Here is a 15,206-nt window from a genome sequence, read left to right on the forward strand (position 1 = left end):
TTTAGAGGCCTCCGAAGATCTTGGGCCCGACAGTCGATGGCGCAAATGGGCCTTCTTCGAAAAAACTACTGGGCTTGAAGAAAGTCACCTGTCCATGTATTCCAACGACCAATCCAATAAATAGAGGAAAAACAAAATAATATATATTTTGTTGAAAAATATATTTAAAATGTGAGTATTGAATATTTGAATGTTGAATATTTGAATGTTGAAAATAAGAGTTGTAAATATTGAAAATTAATGTGTGATGATGTAGGTAATGATGTATTTTATTTTTGGATTATTTGTAAAGATTTCCTATAAATAGATCTCTCATTTGTGAAGAAAATCACAATTGAGTAGAGAGAAAAATATTATAAAGTGTGTAGTTTGGTAAATTTTGAGAGTTTGAGATTTTTACTTTTTACCATAAATTTTTACTTTTTCACAACACGTTATCAGCACGAGGCTCTAAAAGTCCTACATACTTTTCCAAGCTCCAAACAGAAGAAAAAGGTAACAAAAATAATTATATTTATTTTACTGTTATTTATTTATTGTGTATTTATTTAATATACAATATAATGTTATTATTAGAAATAATAAAAATAAATTTTTCATAAACTTGTTATAAATCCTGGGAGGATGTTAAGACGACATCCCACACTCCCGGTAAGGGATACGACAAGTATAAAAGCCTATAAGGTTTTTAAACAAAATAAATTATGACACTCATTATAATATTATGATATGATATACATAATTATTTAAACATGTCTAATATTATATATATCATATTATTATCATAAAATTATACAAATACATACCTTTATTTTTTTTTTGTACCCCAACGGTCATAAATGGTAAACAACGGCTATTTTTTGCCCTATAAATATGATCTCACAAACACATTCCATCACTCCAACTTTCTCTTCTTCTCTAAAAATTACTCATCATCAAATTTTTCGAAGAAAAAAGAAGATGGCTTTCTCAAGGTTATTTTTAATTATTTTGGTTATCATACTCACGAGTCTTTTATTTATCGGAGAATATCCTCCTCGTGTGTTTTCTTTATTTTTACAAATACTTGTACTTGTTGTTTATCCGTTACTTTGTATTGCAATAATTATTAACTAATAAAATGCATCGTAATTTTTTAGTACCACCATGTCAAATTTAACAAAGCTCGAATTTGTTGCGCTCGACATCACGGGAAAGAATTATATGACATGGACTCTAGATGTAGAAATGCATCTTAAGTCATTGGGTCTAAGCGAGACCATTAAAGAAAATGGCATATGCACGTCACAAGAAAAGGCAAGAGCCATGATATTTTTGCGTCGACATCTCGACGATGGATTGAAATGTGAATATCTGACTGAAAAAAATCCCATGGCTTTGTGGAAGGGATTAAAAGAAAGATTCGAACATATAAGAGAAGTTATACTTCCGACCGCCCGGGATGAATGGAATACATTGAGATTCCAAGACTTTAAAAAAGTCAGTGATTACAATTCGGCGATGTATAGAATAATCTCGCAATTAAAATTTTGTGGACATGAGGTCACAGAATCTGAGATGCTTGAAAAAACATTTTCCACGTTTCATGCATCAAATATTACTCTACAGCAACAATATAGAGTACGTGGATTCGCGAGATATTCTGAACTCATCGCCTGTCTTCTTGTGGCGGAAAAAAAACAACGAGCTATTAATGAGAAATCATCAGTCCCGACCCACTGGATCAACAGCATTTCCAGAAGTAAATGCTGTAAGTAAAAATGAATTTAAACCTGGAAACCAAAATCAAATTCAAAGACAAGGTTTTGGTCGAGGTCGAGGTCGAGGTCGTGGACGTGGACGTGGACGTGGACGTGGAATTGGCCGTGGTCGTGGTCAAGGCCGTGGTTTTGAAAATAATCGAGATAGTTATTTTTATAACTCATCTCAAAAGAACGTCCCAAACCATCCACAGAAAAGGCATCATGAGAATACAAGTGTTAATGAGAAGCACTCAAAAAGATATGAAAGTTCTTGTTACAGATGTGGTACTCCAGGACATTGGTCCAAAGTTTGTCGAGCCCCTGAGCACCTTTGTAAACTTTATAAAGAATCATTAAAGGGGAAAGAAAAGGAGACCAACTTCACTGAACGCAGTGACCGTTTGAGTGATTCAACTCATTTTGATGCTGGTGATTTTATGAATGATTTCTCTGGAAATGATCAATATGTTGGTGGGATAAAAATGAACAATATTGATGCTGCAGATTTTCTCAACGATTTCTCTGAAAATGAACAATATAATGGTAGAATATAAATGTACAATAATCTATTTTTCATGTATTCATAGAATAATGTTTTATTGTATAATTATGATTTGTGTTATATTTAAATATATATTGCAAGTAATTTATTTCATTGCATATTTTTTTGAAGTTCAAATATGGAAAATGCTATGAGCAAAGCTGAAATTTGCATACCCGATAGTGGTACAACGCACACTATCCTCCGAGATAAAAGATATTTCTTGGAACTAAAACCAACAAAAACAACGGTGAATACAATATCAGGTCCTGTAGACTTGATTAAAGGATGTGGTAAAGCACAATTTTTGTTACCTAATGGTACAAAATTTTTGATCAATGATGCTTTATATTCACCACAATCGAAAAGAAATTTGTTGAGTTTTAATGATATATATTCCCATGGGTATGATACTCAAACAATGAATGAAGGGAATGAGAAATATATGTGTCTTATCACATATAAATCAGGAAAGAAATATGTGATTGAAAAACTACCAATGCTCCCTACTGGATTGCATTATACACATATAAGTCCCATTGAATCAAACATGGTAGTTGATAATTCTTCGATATTAACCAATTGGCATGATCGATTGGGACATCCTGGTTCAACAATGATGCGAAGAATTATAGAAAATACACATGGTCATCCACTGAAAGACCAGAAGATCTTTCAGAATAATAAGTTTCAATGTAAAGCATGTTCTCTTGGAAAACTTATTATAAGACCATCACCAGTCAAAATCCAAACTGAATCACCAATGTTTCTTGAAAGTATTCAGGGTGATATTTGTGGACCAATCCATCCACCATGTGGACCATTCAGATACTTTATGGTATTGATTGATGCCTCCAGCAGATGGTCACATGTATGTTTATTATCAACTCGAAATGTTGCATTTGCAAGATTACTTGCTCAAATAATAAAATTGAGGAATCAATTTCCCGATTATACAATCAAGAAAATTAGACTTGATAATGCTGGTGAATTTACTTCCCAAACTTTCAATGATTATTGTATGTCTATGGGAATCATTGTTGAGCATCATGTTGCTCATGTACATACACAGAATGGATTGGCTGAATCATTGATTAAACGTCTGCAAATGATTGCTAGACCAATGATAATGAAAACAAAGCTCCCTATTTCTATATGGGGACATGCAATTTTACACGCTGCTTCATTAATTCGCATCAGACCAAGTGCATATCATAAATACTCCCCATTGCAGCTTGCATTTGGTAAAGAACCAGACATTTCTCATCTGAGAATTTTTGGATGTATGGTGTATGTGCCTATTGCACCACCGCAACGAAAGAAAATGGGACCTCAAAGAAAGGTTGGAATTTATATCGGTTATGATAGTCCATCAATCATTCGATATATTGAACCTCAGACAGGCGACGTGTTCACAGCACGTTTTGCTGATTGTCATTTTAATGAGGAAATCTTCCCAATGTTAGGGGGAGAACATAAACATACCGAAAAAGAAATTACATGTTATGTATCATCATTGTTACATCTGGATCCAAGAACAAAACAATGTGAAAAAGATGTACAACAAATTGTACACTTGCAAAGAATAGCAAATCAAATACCAGATGCATTTGCAGACACAAAAGGGGTAACTAAATCATATATACATGCTGCAAATGCCCCTGCTCGAATTGAAATTCCAAAGAAACAAATGGAAGATACTCATGATGTCATTAAACGCCTGAAGCGTGGAAGGCCAGTCGGTTCCAAGGATAAAAATCCTCGAAAAAGAAAATTCATAGAGAAACACGATGATCACAAAATAAAGAATGACGTTTCTGAAGAAACACATGATGATCACAAAATAGAGAATGGTGTTCCTGAAGAAACACATGATGATGAAAATGTTCTGTCAGAACCACAAACTGACGAGAATCATGAAATCTCTATCAATTATATTAATACTGGAAAAATATGGAACCGAAAAGATATAGATGAAATTGATGATATATTTTCTTATAATGTGGCAATCGACATCATAAATGATAACGAAGATCATGAACCAAAATCTTTTGGTGAATGTAAAAATCGGCAGGATTGGATAAAATGGAAAGATGCCATCCAGGTTGAATTAAATTCGCTAAATAAACGTAATGTTTTTGGACCTATAGTCCTTACACCTGAAGGTGTAAAACCTGTTGGATACAAATGGGTTTTTATTCGAAAGCGAAATGAGAAAAATGAAATAGTAAGATATAAAGCTCGACTTGTTGCACAAGGTTTTTCTCAAAGGCCTGGAATTGATTATGAAGAAACGTATTCTCCTGTGATGGATGCAATTACGTTTCGGTATTTGATTAGCTTGGCGGTATCTGAAAATTTAGAAATGCGTCTTATGGATGTTGTTACAGCTTACTTATATGGATCACTTGATAGTAATATATATATGAAAATCCCTGAAGGATTTAAGATGCCTGAAGCACAAAGTTCAAAACCCAGGGAATGTTATTCTGTGAAATTACAAAGATCATTATATGGGTTAAAGCAATCAGGTCGAATGTGGTATAATCGACTAAGTGATCACTTGATGAAAAAGGGATATGTAAATAATTCAATATGCCCTTGTGTTTTCATTAAGAAAACAACATCCGGATGCGTAATTATTGCTGTATATGTTGATGATTTAAACATCATTGGAACGAATTAAGAAATTCAAGAAGTTGTGTCATACTTGAAGGAAGAATTTGAAATGAAGGATCTTGGAAAAACCAAGTATTGTCTGGGTTTACAAATTGAACAAAAAGAATGTGGAATGTTTGTTCACCAGACAAATTATACAGAAAAGATCCTTAAACGTTTTAATATGGATAAAGCAAATCCTTTAAGTACTCCAATGGTTGTTAGATCATTAAACATAGAAAAGGATCCATTCCGTCCATGTGAAGATGATGAATATATTCTTGGTCCAGAAGTACCATATCTAAGTGCCATCGGTGCCCTTATGTACCTTACAAATTGTACAAGGCCTGATATATCTTTTGCCGTGAATCTGTTGGCAAGATTTAGCACATATCCAACAAAGAGACACTGGAACGGAATTAAACATATATTCCGTTATCTACGAGAAACGACAGACTTGGGACTTTTGTATTCAAAAGATGCTAATCCAAGTATAATTGGTTATGCTGATGCTGGATACTTATCTGATCCACACAAGGCACGTTCCCAAACTGGATATGTATTTACTCGTGGAGGCACTGCAATATCTTGGCGTTCTCAGAAACAAACGCTCGTAACAACTTCATCAAATCATGCCGAGATTATTGCACTACATGAAGCAAGTCGTGAATGTGTGTGGTTAAAATCAATGACCCAACATATCCAAATTTCATGCGGATTATCATCTGATGAGAAGCCTGTGATACTATATGAAGATAATGCTGCATGTGTTGCTCAAATGAAAGAAGGATACATAAAAAGCGACAGAACTAAACATATTCCTCCTAAGTTCTTCGCATTCACTAAGGAGCTAGAGAAGAATAAATATATTGATGTTCGTCACATTCAATCAAGTGAAAACTCATCAGATCTCTTCACAAAGGCACTTCCTACGTCAATATTCAGAAAGCACATATATAATATTGGGATGCGCAATCTACGAAATTTGTGAAGAATTGTTCGTGTCAACATGGGGGGGAGTTTACGTGACTGCACTCTTTTTCCCTTACTATGGTTTTTATCCCAATGGGTTTTTCCTAGTAAGGTTTTTAACGAGGCAGTATAAAAACACGTAATGAAGACAATCATTATGATCATCATCACAAGGGGGAGTGTTGAAAAATATATTTAAAATGTGAGTATTGAATATTTGAATGTTGAAAATAAGAGTTGTAAATATTGAAAATTAATGTGTGATGATGTAGGTAATGATGTATTTTATTTTTGGATTATTTGTAAAGATTTCCTATAAATAGATCTCTTATTTGTGAAGAAAATCACAATTGAGTAGAGAGAAAAATATTATAAAGTGTGTAGTTTGGTAAATTTTGAGACTTTGAGATTTTTACTTTTTACCATAAATTTTTACTTTTTCACAACATATTTAATACCAGTCACAGAATATATATGTTAAATGTACTTATAATGGAGAGGGATTCAACATAAACAAATGTCTTTTATCAGAATGAACTCATGCAACCGAGTCGTTACAACAGCTAAAAGCAGCTTTCGTTACCAATCCAAGGAGCTATGATTTACTTCACGAGCGATGTCGCTGGTTCAAGTCCAGGATGGCCCAGCTGCACCCTACGTCTAGAAGAGAACACCGGCTAGGGTGATCGTTTTTTTTATTTTCATTGGGGATTAGGTATTGGAGACAGGATTTGAACCCGCAACCTCAAGGTTACGAGCCTTGCGAGTGTATGACTAACCCAATAACGAAAGTTTCGATCGAATTTCCCATACAAGCGATGGAAGCATGTTTGGCTCAGACGACCAAATTTTTTTGATTCTTATCCATAGGCATGGAATCCCAGTCCACCTAAAATCCTCGAAACAAGCAGCTTTAAATTTGTATTAAAAATCATCTGATTTTCATTTCTTTTGACTTTTTCAAACTTAATTCATACGTACATTTCTCGTCTTCAAGATTTTTTTTCTTTCCTTTTTGAAATATTTTCAAGATTATAGTATATTGAAATATGTGGCTTCAAATCCCTCGAACCCTCAATGAATTTATTATTTGTTGGACAAAACTGATATGTTATACAATCTCACAAAAGTTCGTGTGAAAATAATATTGATCCGCTCACAATATAAATATCCGCGAAAACATTTCAACCTCATATGTAATTAAATTAATTTATATTAACAATATCACATGTAATTACAAACACGATGCATAAAAATCCAATGTTTAATCGAATTAAAAATTTTAATAAATACTCGTGCATTATAATTATATTCTCATACTCCCATTAGCACTAGTCTATATTTGTAATAGAAGATAAAATCAGCAAATTAAATAGAACAATGGATTTGCAGAAAAGTTTTATAGATTTACACTTAAAACAATTTTAAAAAAATTAAAAAAAAAAAAATTGGGCTCGAACCACATCGTTAGGATTCGAAAACTAACCCACGGCTGCTACTCTTGTGCCTTAATCATAAGTTGTGATAGAATTATAAAATCAGAAGAACGTACACCATCCTTCATGTTCATACAACTTAGGAGAATTGAAGTTCTAAAAAATCTTGCATCTTCGGACTACACAGGAAGAGTCATATAGAAGTATCAATTCGCCAAGGCATATGACCAGCCCAATAATTTTGTACCAAGAACTAACATGAAGGCATTTTCGGAAACATACGACATTAGATTGATGGAGTGGCGTCCACATATTGAATAAAGTCTGTAGCAACTTGTGAAATCCAACTTACTGCAGTACCAAAAAGGAGTTTCCAGAACCAGAGATCCAATGCAAGGACAGAAGAAAAGATGAGCAATGCAAGAGTCTGGTATCGGTTTAAAGGCCAACCAGAGATTTCAGCTAATGTTCTCAAGAAAGGAAAAGAATCACTACCAAGATTTTTATTTCTGATCGACCAAGCTGTTACCCAATGCACCTGGGAAGGAACAAGGTTGAATTCTTTTCGCAGGCGTCGTCCCAAATCTGGCATGTGTCCACCCCCATATAGTATTGCAATCTTTTTGTGCCCGGCATTAATTTCTCTATCAAGTGCTTGGGTAGCGGCTCTGTTTCTCTCGCCAATAATGACAGATCTCTCTTCCACATCAGCTGTAACCGGTGAGAACCTACAGAGGGTAGCGTAATGTTATGTATCGTCACAAAATAGTTGAATGAATAGATGATAGTCGGCATAAAATTTCAGATTCATCCAGACTTGTAATCTATGTTATGATGGTAAAATATACATCGCACAAGTTTTGTGAAGCTATAGCATGTCAACAGCTCGAGCTGCAGACTTTTTATAAGACTGCAAAATGCTGTGAACATACATACGTATAAGCACCTCTCTTGCATTTTATGCATTTGACACCCACATCCTTGTATCCCCCTAAGATGACTCGGCTTTTACCTTATCTTGTGTGGATCTCTAGTCACCGTTTTAAATTTTTATCGTTTATATCTGTCATCAATAAACTAGGAAAAGTTTTTATAAAAAAATAGAATCTTTTATCGAATTCGAATAATAAAATATAAAAATTAAGATCTAAACTAAAACTTCATCTAGATGATTTTATTAAAAAGGTGGTCATTTTGATAGATTTAATTTAATTGGTTACGCACAAAATAGACCAAAGAATACATGAAGTGCCCAGTAAACTGTAGTATAGCATAGATACACCACACACAAATATATATGTATACATATATATGTACATGAAGCTTTCATTACTTTCATAACTAAGTGAACACAATAATTTCCTCCACAAATAAAGAACATGCTAGAAGTTCAAGGAACACAATAATTTCCTCACACATTTTTAGGTATAAAATGATCGTTTTGCCCCTGAAACCCTAAATTTCCCAATTTATCCTTAGACCTCAAAACGACGATATATTTCTTAGACGTAAACTTAAGATTCTCGACTAATTTCCCAATTCGTATTTAAAACTTAGACGTACATCTCAGTTTTAACCCGGATTGATTGGAAACTTTACCAAACTTGAACCATAGCTTATTAACACCTAACCATACCCTTTTCCACCCAATTCAGGCCATTTAGAACCCTTGAACAACTCTAACAGCCTACTGAATTTTTCTGCATCAATTTATCAAGCCCTAGCCCTAACCAACCCTCATGTCCTTCGATCCTAGCCCTAATCATCATGTCCAGACCATAACCAACCCTCTTAGGACCATGAATGACCCCCTTGAGACCCTGCTGGACCGAGCTTAAAGGACCTAGAACCCACAGCCCCTCAAACCCGACCCTAGAAGCCTTGCGCGCCCATGCCTCATGCTATAGCCCCTTTCTCTTCATACCAGCCTTCCCACAAGCGATCTAGGGCCATGACTAGACCTTATTAGGATCCCTAAATATGCCCCAACAGTAGCCCACAGCCGTGCCTTTCTAGAACTCCAATTCGAAAACCGTAGTTCCTTAGAACCCAAATTTCCGTTCAATATTTTTGCCCTACCTGTACAGCCCTTAAACGTGCACCTAAGGACCCTTGAATATTTCGAAAAACGTCCATGGCAGCTCCTTTGTGCATAATAAGCAAGATCTTTAAAAGATGAAAACTCTAGTTTTATCATGTTTATGCCATAAAAACGAAATAAAAAAAGTGTATCATGTTTTCATGTAAATATGTATCAAACATATAATATAGTGTGAAAGATGAGTGAAAGAAGATTAAGGCGTGCCTTGCTTTTAAAACGCTCGAAATACGAATACCGAAGCGGTGAACACGGGAGTTGATCGGAGAGGCATTTGAGGCTGAATTTTCTTGTTTCCGAAGGACGTAAAAATCTTGAGGAAATTTAATTTGGGGTAAGGGATCGGTGAAGGTAGAGTCAAGAAAATATTAGGAAAAAAAAAAAAAGGTTCCTTGAAGCTCACGACCACGTGTGTTTATAAGTGTGTGTTACGGGAGTGAAAGTGGCGTAGGTTTGTAGGTGATTAGTTTAGGTTAGTTTAGGGTTAAATAAACCTTTAATATATAATTAAAACAATAGCTAGGTAATTAAATTAACCCGAAACATTTATTTAAAATTTAAATACCAGGATAAAGATAAACTCCAATTTAAAATATTAAGATTTCTATTTTCAAAAATTGTCATTTAAAATAATAAAAATCTTAGATTCAACTTAAATACTAATTAAGTAAATTAATTAAGGCATATTAATCATTGTAAAATATTTCACAAAAATTTGAATGATTAAATCCTTAATTTTCAAATATTTACACTTTAATGTTTAAAATCTTTTAAATCATCTAATGAGACTTTAAAATGATAAAGTTCATAAATCATTTAAAATAAATAATTTATTGACTTAAAATAAAAATATAACTTTTAATCTTAGCACATTAGTCGTCTCAGATCTCCTTTCTCCAGGTCGACATTGAATATTCGTCTGAAAAACTAAAACTCTAGAAAACATTTTAATTTGCTTAAAATAATTAAACATATAAATCTTTGAAAAATCATTTAAATAAAATATTTTAGTAATTTAATAATTTTTATACATATGATCTACGTGGACTTTCAAATTTTCGGGACGTTATAATGTATCTATTATGAAAACACAAGTGTCAAATTCAAACCTTTTCAAAATATAAACAAACTTCACCAATTTTCAATACAAACAAAGTCTACTCATAATCACTAATATAATGCAGGAGACTGAATCGTGGTGAGGTATATGATGTTGAATTTAACTAACCGGGTTGACTATATCATATCCATTATTTATTTATTTATATTTGAACAAAATAGCATGGTTTTGAAAAAAAAAATCATATATTAAAATAGATGATAAATTTAGTAGTTGAGATAGAGGGGTGTACAAAATTTGGTCGTTTTAAATTATTAAAACTAATAATAAAAACTTAAATTGTGTGTTTTTAATTATGTGTGTTGCTTTTTTGATTATATTTTTAGATTATGTGTAAGCTTTTTAATTTTAATAATATTTAATTCAATTTTATTTCAAAGTAAAAAATTGTGCGACGGATCTTTTATTTGGGTTTTTCATGAAAAATTATTACTTTTTATTGTGAATATCGGTAGGATTGACCTGTCTCACAGATAAAAATTCGTGAGATCGTCTCACAAAAGACCTACTATCTCTTCAATTATATGTAATTTTAATTTGTGTTTAAATACTAATATATTTAATGAAATTAAAAAAATAATATTTCAACATAAATAATTAATATTTCAACATGATGTGTGCAATATCATCTCCCTCTCACATAACAATCATAAGATAAAAGTTTATGTATTCTGGGGCAGTGAATAAAGTATTGACATAGTCAACATCGCTTTCCACTTGCGAAAGTCAATTAAAAATATGCCAATAAACAATTAGCCATAATCATCTTCTCTTCCTTCCAATCTCAGAGACAGCTATGAAATTTTAATGGAGGACAAAAGAGCGAACTTGGTTGGCCTCTCCACAACCATAGTTCTCATCATCTTGATCATCGTTTCTCGGGTCTCTCTCAAGCTGTCGAAATCTTTTTTCCTGGTGCTGGGAGCTTCATTAGCGGCCATATTCGCTGTATTCACGGTCATCATCATTCGGAGTCGGTTCAACACTCGAAGAAAACAGCTCGAGAACCAGATCGATTCCGAGGGCCGCGAACTTCGTATCGAGTACAGCTTTCTGAGGAAAGTTGCTATGGTTCCAACCAAGTTCAGGCAACGGGAACTGGAAGAAGCGACGGACGGTTTCCGATCCGTTATAGGCCGAGGAGGTTCGGGTTCTGTATATAAAGGGACGCTATCCGACAGAACCGAAGTAGCTGTGAAGCGAATCGATAGCGAGGATCGTGGCGGCGAGAAGGTGTTCAAGGCTGAAGTCATGGCAATCGCCAGCGTGCAGCATGTGAATCTGGTGCGCCTTTTAGGCTACTGCTCTGTATCCTCCTCAGGCCCTCGTTTTCTTGTCTACGACTTTATCCCCAACGGGTCTTTATCTCGTTGGATCTTCCCAATAACGAGAGCTTATAATTACACTATACCGAGTGGCTGTTTATCATGGGATTTGAGATGTAGAGTGACCCTTGACGTGGCTAAGGCCCTATCATACCTGCATCATGATTGTCGGTCCTGTATACTACACCTCGATGTGAAGCCGGAAAACATATTGTTAGATGCAGATCACCGGGCCTTTCTGTCGGATTTCGGGCTATCGAAGCTCAAAGGTAGAGAAGAGAGCAGAGTGGTGACGACCATTCGAGGAACGCAAGGGTACGTGGCTCCCGAATGGCTACTCGAAAACGGGGTGTCCGAGAAGTGCGATGTTTACAGCTACGGAGTGGTGTTGTTAGAAATCATTGGTGGGAGAAGATGTGTTTGTGTGCTGCATGAAGAGGGAAAGAACGGTCATTCGAAGAGAAAATTCCAGTATTTTCCAAAGATCGTGGTGGAGAAATTGAGAGAGGGGAAGATCATGGAGATCGTGGATGAAAGGTTAACCGAAAACGGGCCGAGCATGGAGGAGCTTGAGGTGAAGAAAATGGTGTTCCTAGCATTATGGTGCATACAAGAGAAGCCTAAGATCAGGCCTAGCATGAGACAAGTTGTGGAAATGCTCGAAGGCCGTATGGCTATCGAAGAGCCTCCGCACACACAAATGTTCCTTGTTGATCTTTCAACAATCCGTCAAAATGAGGATGGAGCAGCTGCTAATGATCGTAGGCCAAGATTTGCTCAACTGGATCGTGAAAATCCCTCTACATCCATCGGTTGCTCTTTTACTTTCTCCAGACTCACGGGTCGATAATAGCTACGTAGGTTGGGCTAAGCCATTGAATTGTTTGATCATGTAACGCCATTTCGTGTAGTTTTTGTAGATGTATAATTAACAGTCCAACGTTTGTGTTGCACGGAATGTAACTCGGTCGATCCGGCGGTGTAACATGAGTGTTTGGGCACAATTTTTTCGCTGTTTCTATTGGGATGGACCATTCTTGATCACCCGGTGTAGCAGCATCCACCGTAGGCGGATCCGATTGTTGTATGGTGTCGGCCGTCGGGTCCTTGTCTTTGCTGAAGATAAATGTCATAAAATAGCGTGTACTTGTCAACTTGGCAAACACATGTCAAATCGACATTTAAGAGCAGTAAAAGCCAGTCAATATTTATAGTAGTAGAATGATGGATTTACTTGGAGTCTGCCAAAAATTATTTGAGTTGTTTTTCGATTGTTGTTAGATTAAATAATGTCTCGAACTTGATTGGCAGTCCCGCTACGATCCAACTCCATGCTTTTTTCCGTGCAAAAATCCAAGGTGAAACAACAAGACAAAGATACTTTTGAATAACCATCAACTTCATGCAAACTAAAGGACACTCCATATCTAACCGTTCGAGGCCATTTTACGTTGCACTGATCATCGACTCATTCGACCCTATCATTGCTCATAAGTATTTTTTAACGTAAATCACATAAAATATATAGAACTCTTGTAAGACAATACAACATATATTTATCTATGAGACTAGTCAATTATGTCTATATTTACCATAATAAGTAATATTTTTGGCATAAAAAATAATATTTTTTCAAATATTACTCAATTAACATATCTGTTTCACAAAATTAACTAGTGAGATCATCTCATAAAACTTTTTGTGTACTCTTTGTGTATGAATGGCTGTTCTGAACGAGATGATGAGCAAAGAGAAGTAAAGTTGAACCCACTTTTCCAGGGGAAGCTAGATCATATTTTCGATTTGGTTTGGTACGGCGAGGGGTGTGTCGAAGGCCTACAGGAGTTTCTTACCAGGGGCAGATAGATGGCCGTGGAAACCATTTATATGGAGACAACACATCTTACCCAAACACCGTTTCGTCCTTTGGATTTTTGCTCATGGGAAATGCTTGACAAAGGACAAACAGCCGTATATCCTAGACAAGTCTTGTGGTCTTTGTGGTACTGTAAATGAAATTGCACATCATGTTTTCTTTGAGTGTACAGCTTCTACACAGCTTTGGGTTAGATTGTGGGAGTGGTTGGAAGTTCAGTGTATGGCGCGTTCTATGACAGGTTTACTTCGTCTTCTCCGCAGGAGATTCAGAGGTACTACCATGCGTGCACGGAGGTGCAACTCGGGGATAGATGCATTGGTTTATCACATTTGGACTGCTCGTAACAGGGCACTTTTTGACGGTTAGAGGCCGGCTGTGGAAGCTATCTTTCGGAAGATTTTAATTCACGTTCATCGAACGCTGGCTGCTGGATGATGTTCATATTTTGTCTCCCAGTATTTGGATTTCATTCTTCGGATGTATCTATTTTTTTGATATAACAATTTTCTTCGATTATGGTTTTTGAACATTGATTTTGTGATCCCTGGATATGTCCAGTGTATTTTGTATTTTTTTTATTTACCATCTATGATATGTGTTCATATAAAAAAAAATGTTGGTCTCCTCCGTCTAAGTAACCGAAAAATTAGAACCTTACGAAATTGCAAAATTTTCAGTTTATATGTTGCATTTCAACTAATGATTCATCTTGGGAATTGAATCGCGCGAGGGAACCACTAGTCGGTCCTAGTACTGTAAGGCCCCGTTTGGTTTGAGGGATAAAGTAAGTTTATATTATTTAACCTACTTTATCCCTCGTTTGGTACGCGTGATTATTTAACCCACTTTATCCCTCCTATGAATAATTAGGTTATATTAGGTAGGTTAAAATAATACCTCCTCACTCTCTAGGATTATTTATCCTACTCTTAATCCATCCTATTTTTCCAATTTTACCCTTCTCCTAAATTCAAACTCACCACCACTTCCCGCCTAAATTCAAACTCACCACCACTTCCCGCCGCCGCCCGCCGCCTCAACGACCGCCGCCGGCCGAGCACCGGCCGACCGTCGGCGCCGACCTTTTCCGGCGCCGGCCGAAATTTCCGGTCGGCCGTTTCCGGCCGCAGCCCCCGCCAGCCGTTTCCGGCGGACCATTTCCGGCCGGCCGCCGCGAAGGAGAAGGGCAATTTCGTCTTTTCATCAAAAAATTCAAAATTATCCTACACTTAAAAATCTTACCAAACATAATATTATTTTACCACATATTAACCCCTCCTACCACAATCATTTTCTTTATCATTTACGTACTAATCATTAGTTTATCCTATCTTTCGAACCAAACTTAGCCTAAGGGTAAAGAATCATAAGAGTAGGAATTGTACAAGGATCTATGACACCATCAGAGTGTGACGACCATATTTGTCTCGAAGAT

At 35.7% G+C, this 15,206-nt stretch overlaps 1 protein-coding gene across 1 annotated transcript; it reads left to right on the forward strand.

Moving 5' to 3' along the window:
• The first annotated feature begins 11,270 nt into the window (after positions 1 to 11,270).
• On the forward strand, positions 11,271 to 13,114 carry LOC142529799 (putative receptor-like protein kinase At5g20050). The gene has a single exon (XM_075635440.1). It carries the CDS (start codon positions 11,375 to 11,377, stop codon positions 12,740 to 12,742), a length of 1,368 nt encoding a protein of 455 aa, XP_075491555.1. The 5' UTR covers positions 11,271 to 11,374; the 3' UTR covers positions 12,743 to 13,114.
• Positions 13,115 to 15,206: the final 2,092 nt, after the last annotated feature.

Source organism: Primulina tabacum, chromosome 16, assembly GCF_025594145.1.
Source record: "Primulina tabacum isolate GXHZ01 chromosome 16, ASM2559414v2, whole genome shotgun sequence".
NCBI lineage: Eukaryota > Viridiplantae > Streptophyta > Magnoliopsida > Lamiales > Gesneriaceae > Primulina > Primulina tabacum.